This window comes from Arvicola amphibius, chromosome 10 (genome assembly GCF_903992535.2).
Source record: "Arvicola amphibius chromosome 10, mArvAmp1.2, whole genome shotgun sequence".
In the NCBI taxonomy this organism is placed as follows: domain Eukaryota; kingdom Metazoa; phylum Chordata; class Mammalia; order Rodentia; family Cricetidae; genus Arvicola; species Arvicola amphibius.
In genome coordinates, this window is record NC_052056.1 from 37,671,422 (window position 1) to 37,694,457 (window position 23,036).

The window sequence follows — 23,036 nt, forward strand, 5'->3', positions numbered from 1 at the left end:
AAATAGTATTGCAGAAAGATTTCTTATCTACCCCAGAACTCAGCGCATAGTCTCTTGTGATAATTGGTGGTATTTCTTATTCTCTTTCAACTATAAGTGAACCATATTTGATTATAGTAATCTTTGGGGAAGGAAACAGAACTATGTCCCTTCATCCTTTTTACTAAACATTATCAGTATTTTACAAAATGATCACCATACTACATTGGGGGGAAGGTTTTGTTGGTTTCTAATGGAAGATAAGATACCCCTCATAGGACTGTCTTTTGAGCTTTCAGAGGTTAGGAAGTAAGATTCGTCTTATGTGTAGCAGCTGTTTTTAGGTTTTTATATAAATAAAATGATTAATAATGCCGAGGAGCCAGTTTACATGGAATGCAGAATGCTTCTTGTGATTTAAACCAATCCAGAAGTCTCAGGCCGGATGGTTGAGATGTGCCTGTGAGCTAAGGCTCTCGAGCCGCATGAGCAGAGGTTGTGACCTTTCACAGCATTCATGCTTATTATATGTCGTAATGGGATTTATTATAATTGTTTTTTGAGTTGGAGAAGAGAATTCTGTTTGTGTAGTAAATGTTTTGCTTTTGGGTATACACAAATGTGAACCACAGCTATTGATTTCTTTAGCAGCAAGCACACCAAATTCATAAGCCGGCTTCCCCTTAGATCATGGAAGGACTGGCCCCAACCCAGCTGACCTGCAGTTCTCCCTCCAGAATGCTGAGTAGAAATAGTAGGTCATCTCTTGAGAGGTCTTCTGCTTGGTGGCCTTTGCCAGTGTGTGACTTCTCTGGCGTAGGGTGTGGAAGGACCCTATCTGTCTCTCTAGAGGGGTCTTTTTCTTGTTCTCTGTGCTTCATGTCCTGGAGAGTGGGTAATTTGCTATGTCTTGGGAAATGCTTTGGGGCTGAGCCCTCAGTCTTGCTGCTTCTGGAACGCATTCTTCAAGGACTGGAAGAAGAGAAGACAATTTGTAACTCTTACTGGAAGTAGAGTTTTATAAGTACCGATTACTGCTCTAACAGCTCCACACTCTTGTTATATTTGACTTGATCTTTCTAATATGTACAACAGAGAAGGGTATTACCAGATTCATAAATCACCGTCTTATTTACACTTCTCCTTTTAAAGTCAACATTTTAAAAGCTTGTTCTGCTGTGATTAAAGCCACTTATGTCCATGGGTAAACAGCCTGTGTTTGTACTTCGTCCACCACACATTCCACTACAGGAACCTAGGTCATACCTCCAACTGTGGCCTAGTGCTCACTTACAAGGAGGCATACTTAACCTAATTGTAAAAGGATGAACTTGCTAATGATTTGTCTTTAGTTTACATTATTTCCTTTTGAAGTTGTTGGTAGTTGTTTTTTTATGTATGTTTTTGCCTTCTTAACTTTTTAGCTTTGGCACATTAAGATAGGAACACCGAATGTCTGCTAGAGAATACTTTAGGTTACTTTGTTTTTAAGACAGAGTTTAGTACTAAAAACATTCAGGCCATTCCTTGACTGTATTCCAGATGTGTCATTGAGCTAAGCCACAGCTTCTATTTACACTCTCATCTGTAAAGTAGAGGCGCCAGTGCAGAGCAGTTGACTCCATGGACTCCATCCATCTCTGAGGATACAGTTATCCAGATTAATTGACAACAACAACAACAAAAGCTGCTTCACCTTTGAGGGTTCTGAGCAGTCTCAAGCTTATAGTGGATGCCAGTAACTCACAGGAAGATACATTTTTGATTTTGGTTTTGTTAAGGCAATATCTTCACTATATATAGAACTCATTATGTAGACCAGGCTGTCCTCAAACTTTGACAATCCTCCTGCCTCTCCCTCCTGAATACAGGGATTACAGGTACATGCTACCATGTCTAGGTAAATTTTTCTCTTTCTGTTACTCATCATTAAATTACTGGTATTTACTTTCTGTACATAATAATATCCTTTAAAATATAATTGGGGGTGATGATATGATGTGGGATTCCCCTCTGTATGCTATGAATATTATTGGTTAATAAAAGAACTGCTTTGGGCATATAACAGAGCTATAGGGGAACAGAGCTAGGTGGGAAAATTGTAGAAGGAGCGGCAGGGCTGCGTCCCGCCATCCAGCTAACTTTACACCCAAAATAATTACACGGAAACTGTATTCTTTTAAACACTGCCTGGCCCATTAGTTTCAGCCTCTTATTGGCTAATTAACCCGTATTTAATAATCCGTGTAGCACCATGAGGTGGTCGCTTACCAGGAGAGATCTTAACCTGTGTCCATCTTGGAGAAGAGAGGCATGGTGACTCACTATGGCGACTGCCTGAAGCATCTGCCTTCTCTTTCCCAGAATTCTGTTCAGTTTACTCTGCCTACCTAATTTTCTGTTCTATTAAAGGGCCAAGGCAGTTTCTTTATTAGCCAATGAAAGTAATACATAGACACTCCTCCATCAGAAAACTAAACTGAATGCTGGGAGAAAGGAAGAGGAGTTTAGAGAAGCCATGTAACCCCTATTAATAGAAATGGGTTAAATTAATATGTAAGAGCTGGCCAATAAGAAGCTAAAGCTAATGGGCCAAGCAGTAATTTAATTAATACAGTTTCTGTATGATTATTTCAGTGCTGAGCAGTCAGGAACCAGCAAGCAGCCTCCCTCCAACAGTGGTACCCACAAGCATACAAGTTAACTGCTACCATGTACTACCACACATACTTGTCAAACTTTGCTAAGTAACTGTGAAATAAGAAAGAAAATTTTATTATAGATGTAGTTAAACCCCCTGTGTATCTCCTCCAGTGCTTACCTTCTTCCCTGCTACTACAGAAATGGTCATCATCTTGAACTTGATGTGTAACATTCCTATATGTATATTTTTATACTTTAAAAAATGTGTGCATGTTGCTAAACAATAGATAGTATTTCTTTGCATGTTTTTAAGCTGATGCAAGTAGCATGTTGATAGGTTTCTGAAACTTGCTTTTTTATCCTATATTTTTAAAATTCATCTTTGTTCCTTGTTTTGTAGTTTATATATTTTGCTTTCCGTATAGTATTTTATTGTGTGACTAGTATACCATTTATTCACCAATTTTTCTCTTGATAGATTTTTAAAATAGTTTAATTCTCTTTACCCATGAAAAACAAACACACACTATTGGGAATATGCCACTCATTTTCTTGCTAGTATTTTTCCTAATTATGTGCATTTTTAGAGATATTTCTAAGGCACAAGAGTGGAATATGTGAAGTATGTGTGTCTGAAATATCACTAGAGATGGTTGCTCCTCTGAATGGAGCTTTTACATGCTGCCTCAAGACTCATGACGACACTGTGAAGTAGAGAATAGTGTCTTCATTGTGTAATGAAGAAACAGAAGCACATGTAGTCACTGAGCCCACATTCATAAAAATGATGCCCAAATGCCAGTGTGCTGTATTGCTTAAGACAAGTGCAGACAACCTGTCTTTAAAAAAATGCAGTTGCCTGGCTACAGAGAATACCTAACTCCAAGCGCAGTACCGATGGAGAGTGAACAGCTGTCACTGGCTTCTCCCTAAGTAGTCTGGGACCGTTAGTTTATTTGAGAAAAGTAAAAGGACAGAGAAAGGTGTGTGTCTGTGTGTCTGTGTCTGTGTGTATTAACTTACGAATAACTAATATAATTTTGTTACTTTGTTACTTGGGCTGGCTCCAAATACCTGGGCTCCAGCTATCCTCTGTCTCAGCTTCTGAACTTACTGCAATTAAACAATATCAGGTAGAAATTATAAGTGGAAGATACAACTGTGGAAAATTGTACTCCAGATATACTAATTTAGTTGTAAATGGTATTCATGCACTAGTATGTTAACATATATATTATGTGCCTTATGAAAATGTATTTAAAAGTAAAAGGGGAAAGATAAATGTAAATTACATTTCTAATTATTTTTCCTCAGTCATTATATTTTCTTGAACACCTCAAGGATGCCCTTGCTCTGCAATATAGGAATAATGGAAAGTTATTACATAAATAAGATATAGTCAAACTAAGTAAATACTGTTCTTGACTTATATTTGCACATGAAGGACAAGGTCATCTTGTGCTTTTCACATAATGTTTTTATTTTATCTTATCTTACAATGTTTATATTGGGGGGAGTTGCTGAGGATGGCGCCAGTTAATTTACCTCTGAGCTGCACCAAAACCCTGACGTGATTATTGGCAGTTCATGTACTAGGATGTACCTTGCCTGATGGCTCCCTTCTGTATGAATTTTCAACAGGGTGGTTTGCTTCTTGTACTTTGTGACCTTCTGTCTCAGGTGTATATTATTGTTCTAAACTATTCTAAAATTAAGATAGTAGCCACAGTGACTCAAAATCCTGTGGTTTACTCCATAACTTCATCGATCTTGCATCCTCTTTGGGTATGATTTGTCTAAAATGCAATCTCTTAACATGCATTTAGCTTTAGGCTATTTGGTTTCCTGGGTCGTCAGCCAGATTGTCTCAGTCTCTGACTGCATCCTCTAGTAGGTTAGACCCAAATGCACTGCAACATTCTGAGACTAAAACTCACTCAAGCTCTTGTTTTGTGGGTAGACACACATCATAAGGCCAGCCGCAGATGCAAGAGAGGGAAAACAGATTCCCCTTGTAGAAGGGGAGAGATACAGCCTCGAAGAAGAATTGAAGCCATTGGGGAAAGTCTACCATACCTATACAATAAAAAAATCTAACTTACAAGTGATAAAATATATTTACTTCTTTAGTTGTATTTTTTAAAAGAATTTCTGTGATGTATTTACATACATACTCCTATAGGGAACAATTGCTTACAAATAAAAATCACCTTGTATTCTATTATTAAAATGATAAGTATTCCTCTTCCTTCATCATATTTCCTAAAGTATGCCTTCCAGCACAGCAGGATAACATAACTTCTTTTAGCAGGGAACTTGCTAGGCATTGCTCATAAGCAGTGCTCTTTGTTTTTTAGGCTGCCCAAGCTAAAGTGGAGGACAGAAGGGGCTCTGTATATCTTCTATGTTTGCTTCTCTCCCCTCACTCTTAAGTGGCTTAGCTGAAATCTTTCCCGGGGAAAGCCCGTGACAATTTGTAAATGGAAAACCAAACACACAAACAACTCCAAACTTTTAATAGCGTGTTTGTTGTTCTTTTCAACATGATTGTAGTCTTTTGTTTTTGTCTTGAGACTATCAGTTCTCTTTGGGAACTAAGGTGAGTAGCTCTGTTGCTGATTAGTGAAGCAGGACTCACACTGAAAACAGATATAGTCTGCATAGGTGCCTGCTGTACTGAGTGTGTGTGTCTCTACATGTTTACAGTGCTGGAGTTTCCTTCCCCCATCTGCCAACAACCACAATTGATCAGTAATGAGAAGTAATTATCGAGAGAGAAAAAACAAAGGCATGAATTTCATGATACCCATGCATTGTATTATCAGTGACTTCATTGTTTCTCTTGGCAGTTTTTTTAATACATCTGTGCATGGCCCAGGGATACAAAGTGAGTGAAGAAAAATTTATTTACAGTGGTGGTTTAGGATTTTTTAGTACCATTTTGCAAGAGAGAATGGTGTTGTGCTGCTTTGGTAAAGCAGTAGTGGTACACTCCCTTAACTGCCTGTCATATGGTTGTGCCCTTTGAGTGCATAGACCGAGAATCAGGAAACCTGACTTCCTGTTCCAGTTCGTCCTTTAATTAGGCCTGACTTACTGCTTACAAGAGAATTTGGGGCTCTGTTGGCCCTACAAGATCATAAAGGATGAGGACCAGGGGTTGTTCCCTTTGACGTCTACACTGTTTCTTACTCAGTAATGGATCCCCTGACAGCATGGGCTGGGGGCCTAAGACTAGATGAGCTCTGAAGTCTTGGGGCTTCCCGCACGAAAGTTTTGTAATTCTCTGTTGTCTTGTATCTATGGATACAAATACCATGTAGTTGGCAATGAAAAGTAGATTGTATTTTGTTTTCCCATGTAGTGACCTCGGTCTGTTTTTCTTTGGTTTAAGCTAGTTGAAATCATGGTGGATTTTGGTAAGAATGTGTCAGAGTGAGAGAAGAACTACAGAGAATTTACAGGCTTTTTTTTCATAATTTAGTAATAGGCAAATGTAAATAGAAACTTATTCTACTAACCCTCTCTTCCTAATACATATACCCTAATCAAGTCTTTACCCCTAAAGATTACTTTTTAAAGTCACTTTTTTATTAATTTTGTTTATCAAAATTGTTTATTGTACATAACTGGATAGTTAATGAGAAGTTTGTTAAATATTAGTGTATGGTTAATTTTATGTGTGAATTCTGGATGAAATATGATGATACTATTTTATTTGTGTAAAGTAACTTGGAAAAGGCTCAAAAATCAGTTTGAGTTTTTTCATTTAATACAATATAAAGGTAACTAGTCAAAAGTACTTTGACTGGAAGAAAATAATGCTAGCAGTGATAACTGACATTTATTTAATATTTAACATATACAGTCCTACTCTAAATGGTTTTCCGTAATTAACTTCCTTAATCTTTACAAAGCTATCTATTTCTTTTCTCTCCATTTTGCAGGGGAGAAAAATGAAGTTTAGAATTGTTAAATAACTTACCAAACTTCATACTTCTAAAAGGATCAAAATTGAGTTTTTATTTGGTCATCTATGTACAACACCCCTAAAACAACACACTGTGGCTACTTAGAAGTTACCAAGGGGTAAAGAACGTAGTAAAAGAACGTCCTGGTTCGACACTGATAAGTGTCCATAGGGCCACCCATTTGTTAAATTCCGAGGACCTTGAATTAAACATAACTCCAAGTAACATAAATCTACATGCTTTTGGCTTTGTAGCAACTGGTCTACTCAGTAAGATTTTTTTCCCTTATGTATATTATACATGTACAGAAGCATATTTGAATGCACAGTTATTCTTAAATATTAGTTTTTCTTCTTGACCACCTTGCTAACATTTTGGAATGGGAGAAACATGCCTCAGTACATAATATGAGATTTGTAGAATTTGGTAGCTCTGGGTTTAAACCCTAGCTCTAATCCAAGATGACTCTGACAGTGTCCTTAGCCTTCTTAATGCTATGACCCTTTAAAAGTTTTTCATGTTTGTGATCCCCAACCATAAAATTATTTCATTGCTACTTCATATCTATAATATTGATATTGTTACAAATTGTAATGTAAAAATATCTGATATAGGACCCCAGTGGGTTGCAATCCACAGGTTAAGAACCACTGCTCTATGGCCTTGGATCTGAGTCTTTCTTTACCTGTGAAATGAAGAGAATGGTGCCTGCTAGTGAATTTATGGGCACTCTGTGAGCACAAGGCTCCTATTGTTCATGCCCGTGTCCCCGTATTTAGAGGAGTTGGACCTCGATGGGGTTTACTGAATGACTGAATCATGCAGTTCTTTCTCAGCAAAGCTGGATGGGTGAGAGCTGCAGTAAAGGTGATTCATCTGTAAACCACTGGCTAGAAGTGTAGAAGGAGATTCTAGAATCTACTGAAGCAAGTGTAGCCATCCTACTACATGCCAGACACTGATTTAAGTGTGTCGTGTGTGTTATCTTATATATGCTTAAAAGATTTTAGCAAAAATAAAATGAAAAACAGAATAGGAAAAGGCTTGACAAAGACAAAATGAAGTTGTAAACCCATAAGTCATCAAAGACAAAGAAAGTGCCTACAAAAAGTTGAGTGTGCATTTGTGTACATACATGGTGATGTGCCAGGTGGGGATGTGGCATTAGACCCTCAAGGCAAACTAGCAATCTCCTTTTAATTTCACTGAATGTAGAAAACGTTTGATATCACTTCCCCTAATCACGAACTAACTCTCCTCCCACATATATAAATGAGCTGACAGTCCGTCACACTTTTTATTTCATCATCATTGACTTCATTTTGCGGTATGTCATATTTTATTAATACTGTATTCTTTAAACTGAAACATGTAAGAAATTTTAAGTGTGAATTGTTTATTTTGATTACTAGACAACTAGACAACATCATACAGAGAAATTTTATGCTACCTTGAGGATACTCGTTGCTGGGAATGACCCAAAGGTTTAAGTTTGAAGGTGTTTAAAAGCTCATCTTTTGATGATTTTTATTATTCACTTGTCTGGTAGCTTTTCATTTTCCACCTTTCTCTTCATTGAATCATTAATCTAAAACTTAGTTTCCTCAAAGGGAAATGGACAGAGCTGTAGTAAGATACAGGGTTCCCAGCAAAAACTGTTTAGGTTTTTACTATCATCTGTCTTATGGTAAATGTGATTCATGTAAGCATTATGAAAATCCTTTCTATAAATAGATATTAACAGGGCTAAGTCATAGAACACCAAGGTCATGCTTGCATGGCCAGATTAGGGGAAAAAAATTCTGTTAGGATTTTATTTGGTCTTTCAAAAATATATTTTTAAAATGTTTCCTTTTATTGCCCTAGTCACCAGCATTTGGAGACTCTAAACTCAGCCAGCTCTACTAAACCTGTCTGACAGCCACAAAGACAAATTGAAAATCAGATAACCTAATTTAGCATTTGGCTGTCTTTGCTTTTTTCTCCCATTTTCAATTAAAAGAAAATCACCAACACGTTCCCCTACTGTTTTTTTTTTTTTTCCTTGTAGGGCATGGACACAATTTCAGAGAAGGGGGTGGAAAATGGAGCCTATGGTCCACATCCGTTACCAAGGATTCCAGGCTCTAAGAGAAAACATCACTGTCTCAAATGTGAGGCAGCACAGTGTCTTCTCTTATGTGCCCCACAGTACCAGGAAGTCGGGTTTTGCATTACTACCTGCTCAGTTGGCAAAGTCGGAAAAGGCCTTCCCTTGTTAGTAGATGCAGCCCAGTTCCCAGTAACTTGAGGTCATATACCTAGTTCTTTCTCAGAGCCAAAGCAAGCAAAGCTACTTCTGTTGTCATAGTGTAGTCATATGTATTCCTTTAATGGGAAGGATATTCTCTGTTCTAGAAGACACAGTTTTCAACCTATTCTTTGCACCTTCAAGTTTCAGACACTGTCACCAGCACAAACACATTATGATTATGCCCTTTAGACCCAGTCACTCTTCATTTAGATCCGCCCACTCTATTTCTAAGGAAATATGTGGAGTTGAACACAGTTTCCCAGATCTGAAACATCAATACAGCAGTAGAATGATGGAATGTTTGTAGGGAAGATTTCAGATGTCAGCTCTCAATTGGAACTTTACTTATCGATCCCAAAATTTCTTAAGGGGCCTCAGTGAGGACTATTCCAGGTTAGCCTATCAAGTAGCTACTTATAAATATACATTGATAGTATACATGACAACTATTCATCCTATTTTCAATGAGGAATTATAGATTTAAGATGCGTAAATAACTTTAGTCAACAAACACTTAGCCAGTTGTAAAAGCCTTGGCACTCTCATTCCCCCCACCACACACACAGTCTTTTTTTTTTCTCTCTCCCTCCTTATGTTAGACCCTCTGACATTCACATTCTCTGTTTAATTTGAAAGTGCTCTTTGGTTCTTATCTACTAACTGCTGAAGTCCCAGAAGCAGCTAGGCTGTAGATACAGAATAAATAGCCTGCTGATGAGGTCTAATGGGGCAAACTTACATCATGGCTTTTCTTAGCTCTGTGTTATGGAGAAAGGACAAAAAGGAATATAAAAATCTCTTGAGTATAAATAGTTGATTTATCCAAGTTTTCCATTACAAATCAGCAGCTCTTTTCTCATTTAAGGTTGAAGCAGGGATAAGAATGGTTTCCAGATCCTAGTGGAATAGAGCAGAAAAAGAAAATTGTTTTCATGTAATTCAACTTAGCTTTAAATGCTATACTCCCAGGCCTAAATTGGGGCTCTCTAAAAATCACAGGATTCTTTTAAGTTTCAAACTGCATCACGTACATATTTTACCCACTTTGATTTTCTTAGAAGTGAGGTGGTATCAAGCCAGTCGCTTAACCTCCCTATCCTCTTTGAAATTTTGTCTAGTCAGGTCTAATTTGTCCAGTCTCTCCTTTTGTTACTAAGGCCCAGTGAAGTTAATGGATGTGCTTGTGGTCACACCCAAAGCCAAAGCCAGCACATGGGACTCCTGCCCATAGCTGTTTTTTTTAAAAAATGTTCCTTTTTCATACCCAATCTGTATTTCCAGCTCTAGAAAGATACAAATCCTAAAACAATAAAAATATGCTTTTGAGAGTACTCAGAGCTCCCTCAAAGAACTGAGTTTCCCAACTGTTTTCCTCATTCTTTTGATAATAGGTCTGGTCACCCTGAGTGTCTTCTCATTCGGGTCAGTCCAATGTAACATATATATAGGATGAACAGATTTAGGCGACATCAATAATTCCCATCTCGAGATTTTACATGACAGCATAATGTCTTACCTTTCTCCTTTTATCTAAGCAATGTGGCTGCACAAGAACAGTATTATTGCAGAGAAACTATCATAACCCACAATGCTGCTGGCCAGAGGAGCTCCAGGAGCCACTGCCTGCCTCTCGCCCTGTGTCTCTGGTGCACCTCGTTATTATCCTGTAACTGGGAAGAACACTGAAGCACTTCTTCCTTCTCAGGCATGCATTTTCTTTTCTTCTTGGTGGATGAGTAGAAAAGTAGCTCCACCAGATTTCTCTTTTGTATCAGATAGTGTAATTGGTAGTTTCTGTGCTTTGTGCCTTTTACAGCATTTATTACACATAGATTTATTATTCCCCTCTGGCAAGTGCAAAGATTAAAAAACTGAGGTGTTGAGAAACTTACAGCTTGGTAGAAATGTAGGTTCATGATTGAATACAAAATTCTAGGAAAGAACAAATAATCTGCAGTATACAAGGTAGGTGCTTTGTGAGTGTTTGAAAAGGAAGAACTAACTCTTCCAGGGAGCTTAGTGAAGTCACTTTGGAGGTAGGCTGGTTCTTGACAGGTGGAGATGAGTTTCCAGGCCAAATGTGCAAGAAGAAGTGTATGGAAACTATCAAGTCTTTCCAATGATTAAAGCAAAGGTAGTGATTAGTAATGAAAGATAAGGATAGAAAGGTAACACGTGGGACAGATAAAGTTTCCTATTATTGGACCTGTACCTTTCATTGCTTTTAAAGACTACCAAATGTAAGTAAGGCACTAAGTAACCACATGGTATACAGCAGAGGAAAGAGTTAAGTTGTGGCACCAGCTTAGCTAAGTTATAATCATGTACTCTTTGGTACCTACTGGTCCAATTTAGGGCAAATTACTTCATTTTTGAGGGCTCAGTTTCTTTTAACTACAATAGTAGAAAAGTTAGAGACCATAGAGACCTTGGGTATGTGGTGTTGTGCCGATACCCAGTACATGGCAGGAACTTACAGCATCCTGCTGGAGATGACTTAAGAAACAACTTCATCCCTTTTTCACTGACCAAAACTCTAGAACTGTCCTAAACACACTAAATGAGCCAGTTTATTTAGAGCAGTGTGCTTACCTATGCTCTGATGGTCGGTGAAGGTTTTTAAAACTCCGTCATTGACATATAAGGCACACAAAACTTCTCTCTTCAGGTGCCATGTGAGAGCACTTTTACTTGCATTTCATTGGAATGAAAACCCTATAATTTCATGTTATGATTAATCTATGCCTTAATATGGGTTCTAAGAACCTAAACTTTATGAGTTTAGGTCAGTCTGCCCCAAGCCATAGAGACAATAAGTGGCAAAGCAGGAACTCTTATTGGCTTCAGATCTCATCCAGTCTCTACAAACCTTTTATGTTGCATAAAATTCTTTCTCAATAGAATTAATGGCCTGTGTCAAGTTAGGACAGATACCTTCTATGTTACAGCTCTGTCAGCAAAATGAGGCAGCCAGTCCTGTTTTGTGAAGCACTTGCATCTTGAAGTGGTGAGAGATTAAAATACAGTGTGATTTGCATTCAAACCCCTTTGTTCAGCTATCCTAGGCAGTGGAAAGGGAGTTGTTTCAAGATCAGGAGATCTGTATAAGTAAACAATCACACAGGTACACCAAGGAAAACACAAGCAGCCAGGTAAACACAGTAAGGTGCTGTGGCTCCAGCTAGACCCCAAGAGTTTGGGTCTTCAAAGTAATGTGTTTGCTTTATGTCCTCTTTGAGGACATATGCCAAGATGGGAGCTGCCCTTTGCTAGTATGGACTTCAGCAGAAGAGAGCTTTCCGTGAGCTGGTCACCGAGGGGACTGTTGACCAGAGCTCCTTCTCAGATATTCTGAAGTCTGTGGAGTCCAGCAGGTCCTCTGAGGCTGAGATAGGTCAACTTTGAGTTTTCTCCCTGTCCACTGTGTGTGGTTCCATGTAGCCCTTTGTTAGAAAGCATTCAGGGCCGCCAAGAGTATGTGTTGACCAGTGGGCTGGCTGCTGCTAGGAGCTGTAAATAAATAAATAGATGTCAGACGTTTACAATTAGGGGGGAAACAAAGAATAATTCCCCTCCCCTGAGCATGTTGCCTTGGATGTTTTGGGTAATGATCATGAGGCCTTTACACACAGACTAAACTAAGCTCTTTGTGTGATTTGCAAGGTGGAGAGCTTGCCAAGCCAATTTCAGCATGCAAAACACAGACAATTATTTCTCTTGGCATTTAAAGGCTGCCCTTGTTTTTACTGGGGGGAGGGGATGGGTGGCTGGTTGATAGAGGAAGGCTTTATGAGGAAAGACAGCCAACTTCACCCCATGTTCATTTTAAAGAAGCTTCTTCCACTATTTTCTAGTCTCCCATGTCCCTTCCTGTCACACTCAAGCCCTCATCACAGAAGCAACAGGAGAAGGCCTTAGGCCCCAGAGTGCCACACTCTGTTGAGGTTCACAGTGTGTTGCTAACTTGTGACTATTCCCACATCTTCCTGTTCAGTAGCTCTTGTACAGTTAATCTCTTTTGTGGATGTACGGATTTAGATAGTTGGTGAATATGTTTCTAGTGGTAACCCACGAAAGAGAAGAATCCTTGATTATGACCTGGGTCCATGTATACCGTAAACTTCATGATAATGCTTCACAGCCACTTGTTCCCAGATCTGTGCGGTCCTTCAGAGTTTCCAGAGGACCCACTAACCAAAAGTATGTGAGAAACAAAGGAATGCTGACTGAGTCTAAGCCTATGAAGAAACTTCCCTCCCCCATCAAAAAAAATGGCGACTCTCTTCCATAACTAAATCCAGAACTATACTTTTGATTTTATTCCTTTGGTTCTAGCTGAAAGGTAAGTTGTATAGCCTACTTTGTTCTCTGGGGGAACCATGATACATGATGGACAAGATACATATTGGTCCACCTTGAGCTAGCTGCTTCAGTTCAATGCCTTATCAGTTGATAGAGAAACAAACAACTGTGGGCTCCTTCCTTTCCAGAGTGCTAACAGGGCCGTAGTTTAAAGTACTAAATACTTTCCTCAAGAGTGTACAAAGAAGTACATTATACTTAATTTTATAATTTCTTAAGCAAAAAGGAATAATAGCTAAAAGGTTGTTGAAGTTGTACAATCAACATTTGCAGTGGTTCTTTTAGGCCTTCCAAAACTAAAGTTTAACTTTTATTTTGTACTTACCTCTAAGTTCGCGAGACTAGAGTAAGATTATTTCTTATGCAGGAATTTTTTCTTTTGATGTTGCTTATTTTTCCCTTAAACACCAGATATAATGACTAACATGGACATTCTTAATCAAAGAGGTGTGTGTGTCGGTGTGTCTCTCTGTATGTGTGTATGTGTGTCTGTGTATGTCTAAAAGGAGGAGTTCAGGCTGAGCTTTGTTAATTTTTTTAAATTTATAAGTATCCTCATGTATATTGTCATTTTCTATAATAAGCACTTAATTCCCATAGTTACAATATAGGTATATTTTTGCTTTTGTGTCTTTCCTAACTCACACAAGAAGACTGAAGCTAAGGTCATTTTAAGGTGTTCTTTGATGTGGTTAGGTTAGAAAACAAAAGTTGGCAAAGTTACCAGGTACAAGGAGCCGTCTACAGATAAGTAATCCCTGACCAGATAAGGACTTAATCCCCATTTATATCTATATCTTCTCTTGCCATCTCTGCCTTAGATGATATTATGAACTAGTAGTCAGGGAACCTATAAATAAGTCAATGTGAAAGAACAGTTCCTCGCCTCTTATTGAAATTTGTTAACAAATCATTGTTTATTCTAATAGGATAGGAGTTAATTGTATGTATGACCCAGGGCCAACTTGGAAGCAGATAGAAAGAAATATACATTTGGGCAGGGGCTATAAAAACTCATGGGCCACAGTCTCCTGTGGATACAGTTTTGGTGTTGACTTAATGAGAGAAATAGAAATCAGTTTGTAGTTGAGATCTCATAGTTTCTGATCACAAAACATGAGCCCTAAATCAATGTGGGTAGTTTGCGTGTGGTTATTGAACTTTAACTAGATGCCTGAAGTGTTTTCTATAATGAGAAAATACAGTATTATGCTGTAGAATTCAAACACTTTTCTCAACTGTTCTTCACCAGCCTTTTGTCTGACTCAAGTCTAAGAAACAAAAAATTTTTCTGGCTAATTCTGCCGCCAGTCCAGAAATGTCAGCTCTTAGAAAGAGCGTCAAAAGAATGTAAGTATCGTGGGAGTCCATTCTTGGTATCGCTCAGCCATGGTGGGATGGAAGCCGTGTGGAGCAGAACCATTTACATTCAGCTTGTTAAGCTTCTGCATGACGAAACGCTCTGCTAGTTCTTCCCGATATGGAAACACAAGCGCGATGAGAATTGGGGTTCTCTTCTGACATGGATTTCCATGTTCTGTGGTTTAGTAGCTTTGAATGAATAAGTGAAAAGAAAAAAGCAGAAATACCTATGCTTACTATTAAATTGCTTATGAATACTTCTAAAAGGAAATACAAGAAAAATGCCCATTTAGCTTTTATTTTGAATTGGTTGAGGGCATTTCTTATCCTTATGTTTTGGGCTGTTTTTCTGGTACATAGTAGAAAAGAATGCTATAAAATGTGTCCCTAAAAATGGGCAACAGAAATATAGCTTGAAAGAAATCCAGAATAATATGTGATTGATTGCTTTTTGTCACAAACTGGGTGGCCTACAGAAGTGAATTTTCCTTTTGAAGTGCCAAAAGTTATTTTTGTTGTTTTAGTAACCACTCTGGTGAAGCTGTTTCTAAGGTAATCTACACTTCCCTGCATAATTAGTGGTCAGTTGTTACCTCGATTTGTTGAATCATTAAGTGATTTTTCATATTTTTTTCCTGTAATGTACTTTTCTATTTTGCTTTCTGCTCTCCTCTGTCAAGTCCTTCATCTGTTCCTCTCACTTCCTAGTTTCAGGTCAGGTGCTAAGCTGCTGTGTGCACTGTGGCTTCAGGCCGCGTGTCAGAAGGAAACGTCTGACGGACAGTGAGTGGCTCTGCTGCACCCTGTGTCTCACTGAAACTAATGTGAAAACTGGTCTCGTTGATCTGTTTCCTGACACGGTAGACCACTCTGCTCTTAGTTGGAGTCTAAAAGAACTGAATGAACTCTAATCATCCCTTTCTAATATACTTAATTAGATCTTCGTAGGGGATGAGCCTATTCTGCTGCCATTGTGCGGGCTTATCTTATGAGCCTATGGGGTGCACGTGTTAGCTTTCATATTAATAGGTGAAGAAACTAAAGGTCAGAGAGCAAAGTACCTGCCCAAAATTAGAGATAACAAGGAACTGAGCTTGATTCTGAGCTCAAGTAAGCTAACTACACAGCCAGGCAGGTCTCCTATTACTCCAGCTGCCCAGTAAAATGAGGAATGCAGAACCTTATGCTAGAATACTTTGGTTCAAAGGCTCATATAATAATCCAGTCTCCCCATGAGAGACTTCCATAAGTGTTCAGATTTTACACACAGACAAATGACTCAGGTCACATAAGAATGATCACATGCCTGTTAATGGTAAAAATCGGAGAAAGATTTGGTTGGCTCTCAACTTTTCTAAGCCCTTCATTTCCTAATCATAAGATAAGGACAATAATAATGTCAGTCTTCTAGGATTAGTATAAGGGACACAATGAACTAATCCTTAGAACATCGCACTATGTCTGGTGCATAGTGATCAGTCAGTACAATGCTAGCTATTGTTTCTCCACCCCACAAAACAGTAAAGTTGCTCTAAGGAAAAATACTCAGTTGGTGCCCTGTCATTATAACTCTTTAAAAGATTGCATATTAACACTAAAACAAAATGGTATCTTCTCTCACTTGAAACAATTCGTTCAAGAGCTGGGCCATTTGTCCTTCATCACCAAGGTGATTACATAAGTGGTTTTGAGTCCCCTCAACTCTGGCTGTTATTCTTGCCGTGGAGTTTTGATTTCTTGTTAGAGGAAACGTTAAGCAGAGTCAGTCCTCTCTATCGTAAACAGGATGAAAGCAAAGCCCACTTGCAAAGCTCAGAACTGATTTTCAGAGTTGTCAGTGACCAGGTATACAAAACAGTGAGGCCTTGGGAGTATCAGTGTCTTGTGAATAGATAAATGCTCACAAAAGCTCTAAATAATAAAAGCAAGCAAGACAATGTTTTTTGTTGCAAGGGCATATTGAAAAAAATGTTTTTCTTGTGCTTACTGCTAGGGGACCAAAGAATGCAAATAATTCTAAACTGGAATATAGTGGCATGAGTTGACTCAAGAAGGCAATTGAACAGCAAGTCCCAGTCTTGCTGGAGTGAGAGGGTGACAGTCACCGCCAGCTTTACTGCTCACAAAGACAGAAAGGTTTTGTTTAGATCATTGCCCTGCAGAGCTGTTAGCTTTGTGTGACTTGTGAACTGGTGGTCAATCATTGGTGGTCAGGGATCCTGCAGTTTCCTTGTGTGGAACTGCTAAGCTTCACATAGGATACGTACACTTCCCCATCGTTTTGTGCCAGAGAGTAGTAAACAGCATTTCTAATAGGCTGTCCCTGTTCTCAGAGATTACAGATAAATACCCTTCCACAGTTACCCCTCCAGAAAACATCCTACTCTTCCCTGCTTAAATGCATGTCTCCTTTCTTCTCCATGTATCTTCTATAGATCTGCAGCATAGCACTTAGTACCTTGTGTTATGTTCCTGAGTTAATCCTGGAAATCTTGGCTAGTGCTTAGAGATACCAGGCACTTCCAGTGTTGCTCAGGCGAATGTTTGTTGACTAGCTTCCTTGCTTGCTTGGTGGTTTGACTGTCCTTAAAGAACATGACTACCCCTTGGGAGAGGTTGGAGGGGAGAGGCAGGGGAGGGGAGCAGAGAAAAATATAGAGCTCGATAAAAATCAATTTAAAAAAAGGAAAAAGAAAGAACATGACTACCATATGGTCCAGATATACCACCTATGACTGTATACCCAAAGAGTCTTAAGTCATCAAATAATATAAATACTTTACATCCATGTTTTCTAAGGCACTGTTCATAATAACTAGTTACAGAATCAGCCTTTGATGTCTGCCAGATGAATAGATAATTTGTATATAAACACAATGGGCTTTTACACAGCCATAAAGAAAAATGAATTAAGTCATTTGCAGAAAAATGAGCCAAACTAGAGATTATCATGTTAAAATGAAATAAGCCAGATGCAGAAAGACAGTGTGGAATGTGGTGTGTGTGTGTGTGTGTGTGTGTGTGTGTGGTGTGTGTGTGCGTGTGTTGCATTTGCTTGTGCTTGTGCCCCTGGAAAAGAAGTGATCAGGGTATATGAGTAGAAAATGGCATAATAGGGTGTATATGACCAAAGTACAATTGGCACATATGTATACATGAAAATGTCATAATAAAACCTGTTATTTGTATAATAAAAATATACAAACATTAAAGACAAGTTGATTTTTAAAGGACATGTTTTTAAGCGTGCAGCTCTGAATGAACCCCTATTAAAAAAAGTTTTATTTGTTCCTCATTGTCTGTTTGTCTTACCTTCTCTTACCCTCCTTTCCATTTTTACCATGCCCGCTCTGCCCCTTGAAAAACAGCCACTCATCTCTGTTAGCACCCCACCCCTCTGCCCACTTCAGCTTCTCTTTCCTTCTTTACAAATTGGTTTCCTCCTCAGTCATAGAAAATTACTCCTGTTGGTTTGTCTGGTCTGCCCTGCTTGTTTAAACCTTTGGGACACTGGGCACATCCTCTGGATCTCAGCTCAAGAGCTGTAATTTTTTCCTACTGCCGACTCTTTGTTTTAGCATCCTAATGTGCTCACCTGCCTCTAACCTGTAAAGAAATCTCTGCATTCACATAGTCCTAATTGATGACATTCATCTCCTGAGTTCTGGGTCCTTGCATAATACGTCCAGCTTCATTCTTCATTATTTCTAAATCTAGGAACTTCTTCATAGTTACCATATTTCTGTGCAGACTGAAGCAGAATTCAGTAATGGTAGTTTTTTCCCTACCTGACGAGGCTATGAAGCCTGGTTATGTTTGTACCACCCTCTTCCCTTTGATATGTTTCATTCTGTGGGAATAAAATACTAGTCTTTCATTATAACCTCTTTTTTAGTTAGTTCACAACAAAAATATAAAGCAGAGGAATAACTTGAAAGCGTTGATCAGCCTTCTGATTCAGAGAAATTTTATATAGGCAAAGGGTCAACCAGTGAAAATGTAAAAAAATTAGTAAAAGTAGTGAACAAAGCATATGCAGTTATATGCAAGGCAGTGTCTGCTGGGGAGTTGTGTTTTCTACATACCCTGAAACACTAGTAGAAGGTGTCTAGTGGAAGAACAGCCAACAAAACCAAGCTTCAGAGCCAGAACCTTCTTGTGTTTCACAAAAGTATGATTTTTTGAAAAGCTAAACCATAACTTACATATTTAAATGTACCACACAACACGATAGGCATATATCATATATCTTTATTACTTCTGTATGATTTTACTGTCAGAATATATGTAAGTCACAAAACATAATTTAGTCACTTCTTCAGTGCTATATGTGATTGGGATTCCTGCCCTCTTGGGCTCCTATGAACCTCCACAGTAGTTCAGCCCTCATACTAGAAACTAAGCACCACCCATAGTCAGTGTGCTTGCCACTCTCTCTTTTCCAACACTGTCTTGTCTGCCCCTCTTCAACTTGTTTTGCCAGTACCCCTTGTGTCTGGATTTTTCCTTTCTATATTACTTTTAAAAAGTAATTTAAAAAAATAAGAAGAAGAAAGAAAGAAAGAAAGAAAGAAAGAAAGAAGAAAGAGAAGAAAGAAGAAGAAAGAAAGGAAAAAGGTAACGAATGGAGTTTAATTAGAATTCAGGCAGGAAAATAAATAATAATAAGAGAAGCGGGGGAATATCCAATCATCTGGTGTCAATTTCTACTACTCTGTTCTGAGTATGAAGATGCATGAAGATAGAGAACTAAGCCTTAAACCCTAAAGAATCCACTCCATAGGCAATATGCTACTGAGGCCCCGCAGGAACTCCTTGCACACACTCAGTCCTACCTTTTGGGAACTTGCAGCGTGGCTAGCCAACCAGAAGTATGCCATGCTATATGGGCCACAGAAGCATAGGAAAGTTCCAGGGGGGAATGGGCCTACAATTAGTATGGTTAGATAGTATTTCAAAAAACCATTTCAGTGAAGTCAGATTTGAATGCTGGCATTCATGCAGGGGAAGAAAAGTTGAGGCTTCTGTGTGTAGGGCGTGTCATAGCGGCACGAACCAGCTGGCCTACTGAATGAATTAGAGTAGATCATGGAGTCATCTAGTAAATTCAAGAGGTGTGGAATGAGGAGGGAGCATAACAGACAACAGAATGACCTGGAGAGAAGCCACGCTGAGACTTGTGATGGAGTTTTGATTTTATGCTTAAGAAAGGGAACTAGTATGTTTGTAACCAAATTATCTGTATAACAAGAAAGCATAAGATTCTCATTATTGATTTTTTTTAAAAATAAACTTACTTTATTTCATGCGCATTGGTATAATGATGTCAGATTCCTCTTGAATTGGAGCTACAGACAGCTGCAAGCTGCCATGTGGGTGCTGGGAATTGAAACCCGGCTCCTCTGGAGGAGCAGTCCAGTGCTCTTAACCACTGAGCCATCTCACAGAAGCCCCCTCATTATTGATTTTTGTAAGTAAGAACAGACAGTTGGGCTGGAGAGAGAACTCATCAGGCAAACCACAAGTGCTGCGTGAGGGCCCAACTTTGGATCCCAGCACCCCGCCTTAAGGGTCTGGAGAGGTGGCTCAGCAACTGAGTTCACTTGCAGCTCTTTCCCGGGGTGCTGATGGAGTTCCCAGCATCTATTTAGGTGGCTCATCATTGCCTGGAACTCCAGCTCCAGGGCCATCTACTTCTTTTTTTCTGGCCTCAAGCATTCACACATGTACACACACACACACATACACATGATTATTAAAAGACTGGTATATTGTCTCATTGTACCTGTAACTATAGCACTGTACAGAGCAGAGACAAGCTTGCTGGCCACAAGCCTATTTCCAGGTTCAGTGCAATCTCATCTTAAGAGACTAAAGTAGAGAATAGAATAGGAATGGTAAAACCAGAAAACCATGATGTCTTCCTCTGGTCTCTACGTATGCATGTACACAGGTACATGCATGCTCAGACAACATGCATACTCAAACAGAACACACACGTATTTCAACACAGAGACACACTACACACACAAAATAAACTAGCTGGTTATCATACCATGATAAATATTATTTTGTTTTTTTTTTCAAAACCGAATTTCTTTATGTATCTCTTACGTGTCCTAGAACTCAACTCTATAGACAGGCTGGCCTTAAATTCAGAAAGCCCTCTGCTTCTGCCTTCTAAGTGCTGGGATTAAAAGCATGTGCCACCACACCCAGCTCTTCTGTATTTTTAAATCATGTGATTTACTGAAATAGGTTATAAGTCTACAGAAGTGGTATAGGATATTTGAAACTCTTAAGTAATATCATTGTGTAAATGTTCAAATAGTTCTATGCCCCCCTTTAAACTTTTAAATACACAATGAAGAGGAATTGAGTCATTTCATTTTTATCTAGGTTCAATTCATTTATTGGCTTCATCATGAATTTGGTAATCTCTAATCAAAATGTTCTAATACTTAGACATAGAAGGAGAAATATTAGCTACACAAAAGGCATTCTCTAACACATAAGGCAAGAGCCACTTCCTTATCATATTAACACCCAGGGTGTCTGGAATGGCTGTGTAGAGAACAATTAAAGGAAATTACTCATGTAATTCTGAAAAAAAAAAAAACCTACCCAACAAGGAGTCTATGATTGTGGTCTCTGTAGCCCCGGACACACTCAATATAGTGAGAATAAGACTAGAGCCACTCATAAGAATAGAGGAGATAGCACTGTGGGCTACCTCTATCACACAGGAAGAAGCAGATGTGAGTATGCCTACTTATTTCCTTGGCCTCTCCTCTTTTCTCGACTCCCTCCTATCCTTCGTAATTGTCTACCATGTATATAGTCTAATAGAATAAATATTCTATGATGCAATAATTACTAGGCTCTACCATGACCCAGGTTAAGTTCATTTGCAGCATTGAAAAAATAAATGTAGTAACTCAACTTGCAGGATGCCAAAGGGCAGTTTTTGTTTTGTTTTTATTTGTTAGTTAGTTTTTCCCTCCTATCTATGACAAAATAAGTAAAGGTTTTGTTCTGCCCGGCTAATCCACTTTGCACACATGGCTTTAATTACTCTCCTCTTGACAACTGGTATGAGGTTGCTGTCTAAGGATTTCCATTTTACGGAAGTGGAAACTGAGGTTCCAAGAAATCTGTGGCAGGACTTGAATGTAATCTAAATACCACAACTCCTGACCTAGTGTTTTCCACTGCTGCTCCTTGTAGGAGCCAGTCATGATAAGCTAAATAGAAACAGACCACTCAAAGGAAAGTTCTTTACTTTCAACCATTATCACCTGCCAGAGTAGGACCCAAAGAGCCACAAACTGCGATTACCTGAGCACCATCCAAAAGAAATGCCTAAAGTTCCAACTGTTATAGATAGGATCACCTGCCAGCACACTCACCAGGACACCCCTTGACAAATGTCAGCCAATCAGGGGTCCTGAAACCTTAGAAACCTCTCACCCCCCACCTTTACTACTATAAAAAAAACAACTCTACTGAGCTCGGGGCTCTCCGTTTATTCCAATACGTTGGACATGCTGAGAGACCAAGTTTGGCAAACACTCCTCGGTTGGAGAGGTCAAAGGAGCTATCCTGATTCTAACCTTTCAGGGTGCAATGTTCCTGAGCAGGACTCTGAAAATCCCAGTTGCCACCCCAGGTTGCAGGGTGAAGCAGGAGCATCTCCTCCCTCCTCTCCAGACCTTGCAAATCTTCAAAGCACTGTCTAGCCCCTGCTGCTCCCCCCTCCCCAATTTGACATGCTTCCTTAATGCTCGCTGACCCTCTCCATAAAGAGTCAGCCGAAGTTCTGAGCTGGAGGAGGATCACTTTCACTACCAGGCTATTGTTCATGCTTCCTTTTGGATGATGTGGAGTTTCTGTTATTCCTCTTATGTTACTTTCTGTCTAAATTTATGTCAATTTATGTGCCCTTGGCTTTAAACCACAGTTTGTATATTTTTCATGTTGTTAATATTTTAATTGGTGTTTTTAAAGTAAATGTACTTTGTGTTTGGCAGGCCAACAAAGTGGAATACGAAAGAGTCAGTTTTTAAAAGTAACCATATAAGGTGAAAAGTCCTTTTGTGTGGGGTGCATGGATGCATGTGTACAGACCTCAGGTTTTATCAGGCATGATGTTCGTTAATATTTATTATAACAGTTTACAGTGTAGCCCCTTGAGCCCCTCTGGATTGTGCACAGCCTCGATGACGTAACTGTGGAAAATTCAATAAATCTAAAGTTGAAGTCCTTCTAACGGGAAGTTTCTTTAGAGTTGTAAAGTTAAATTGCCTCCTCCAGGATAAGAGAAGTGGTGGAACCGAAGCCCCCACGCTGACCTTAATATGCTGGCGCGGGGAGTGTGCTGTCCACGCACTGCAAAGTTGTGTTATATGTGATTATTTCTTTTGCTG

The 23,036-nt window shown here is 39.0% G+C and overlaps 2 protein-coding genes across 2 annotated transcripts in view; one reads left to right on the forward strand and one right to left on the reverse strand.

The window, feature by feature from the left end:
- Positions 1 to 941, reverse strand: part of LOC119825435 (filamin A-interacting protein 1-like) — an 88,843-nt gene extending 87,902 nt beyond the window's left edge. The window contains exon 1 of the mRNA XM_038346286.1: positions 699 to 941. Coding sequence (XP_038202214.1) covers positions 699 to 941 — 243 coding nt within the window. The remainder of the gene's footprint in view (positions 1 to 698) is intronic.
- Cmss1 (cms1 ribosomal small subunit homolog) overlaps positions 1 to 23,036 on the forward strand; it is a 298,143-nt gene that overhangs the window by 95,308 nt on the left and 179,799 nt on the right. The gene's annotated exons all lie outside the window — the stretch shown is intronic.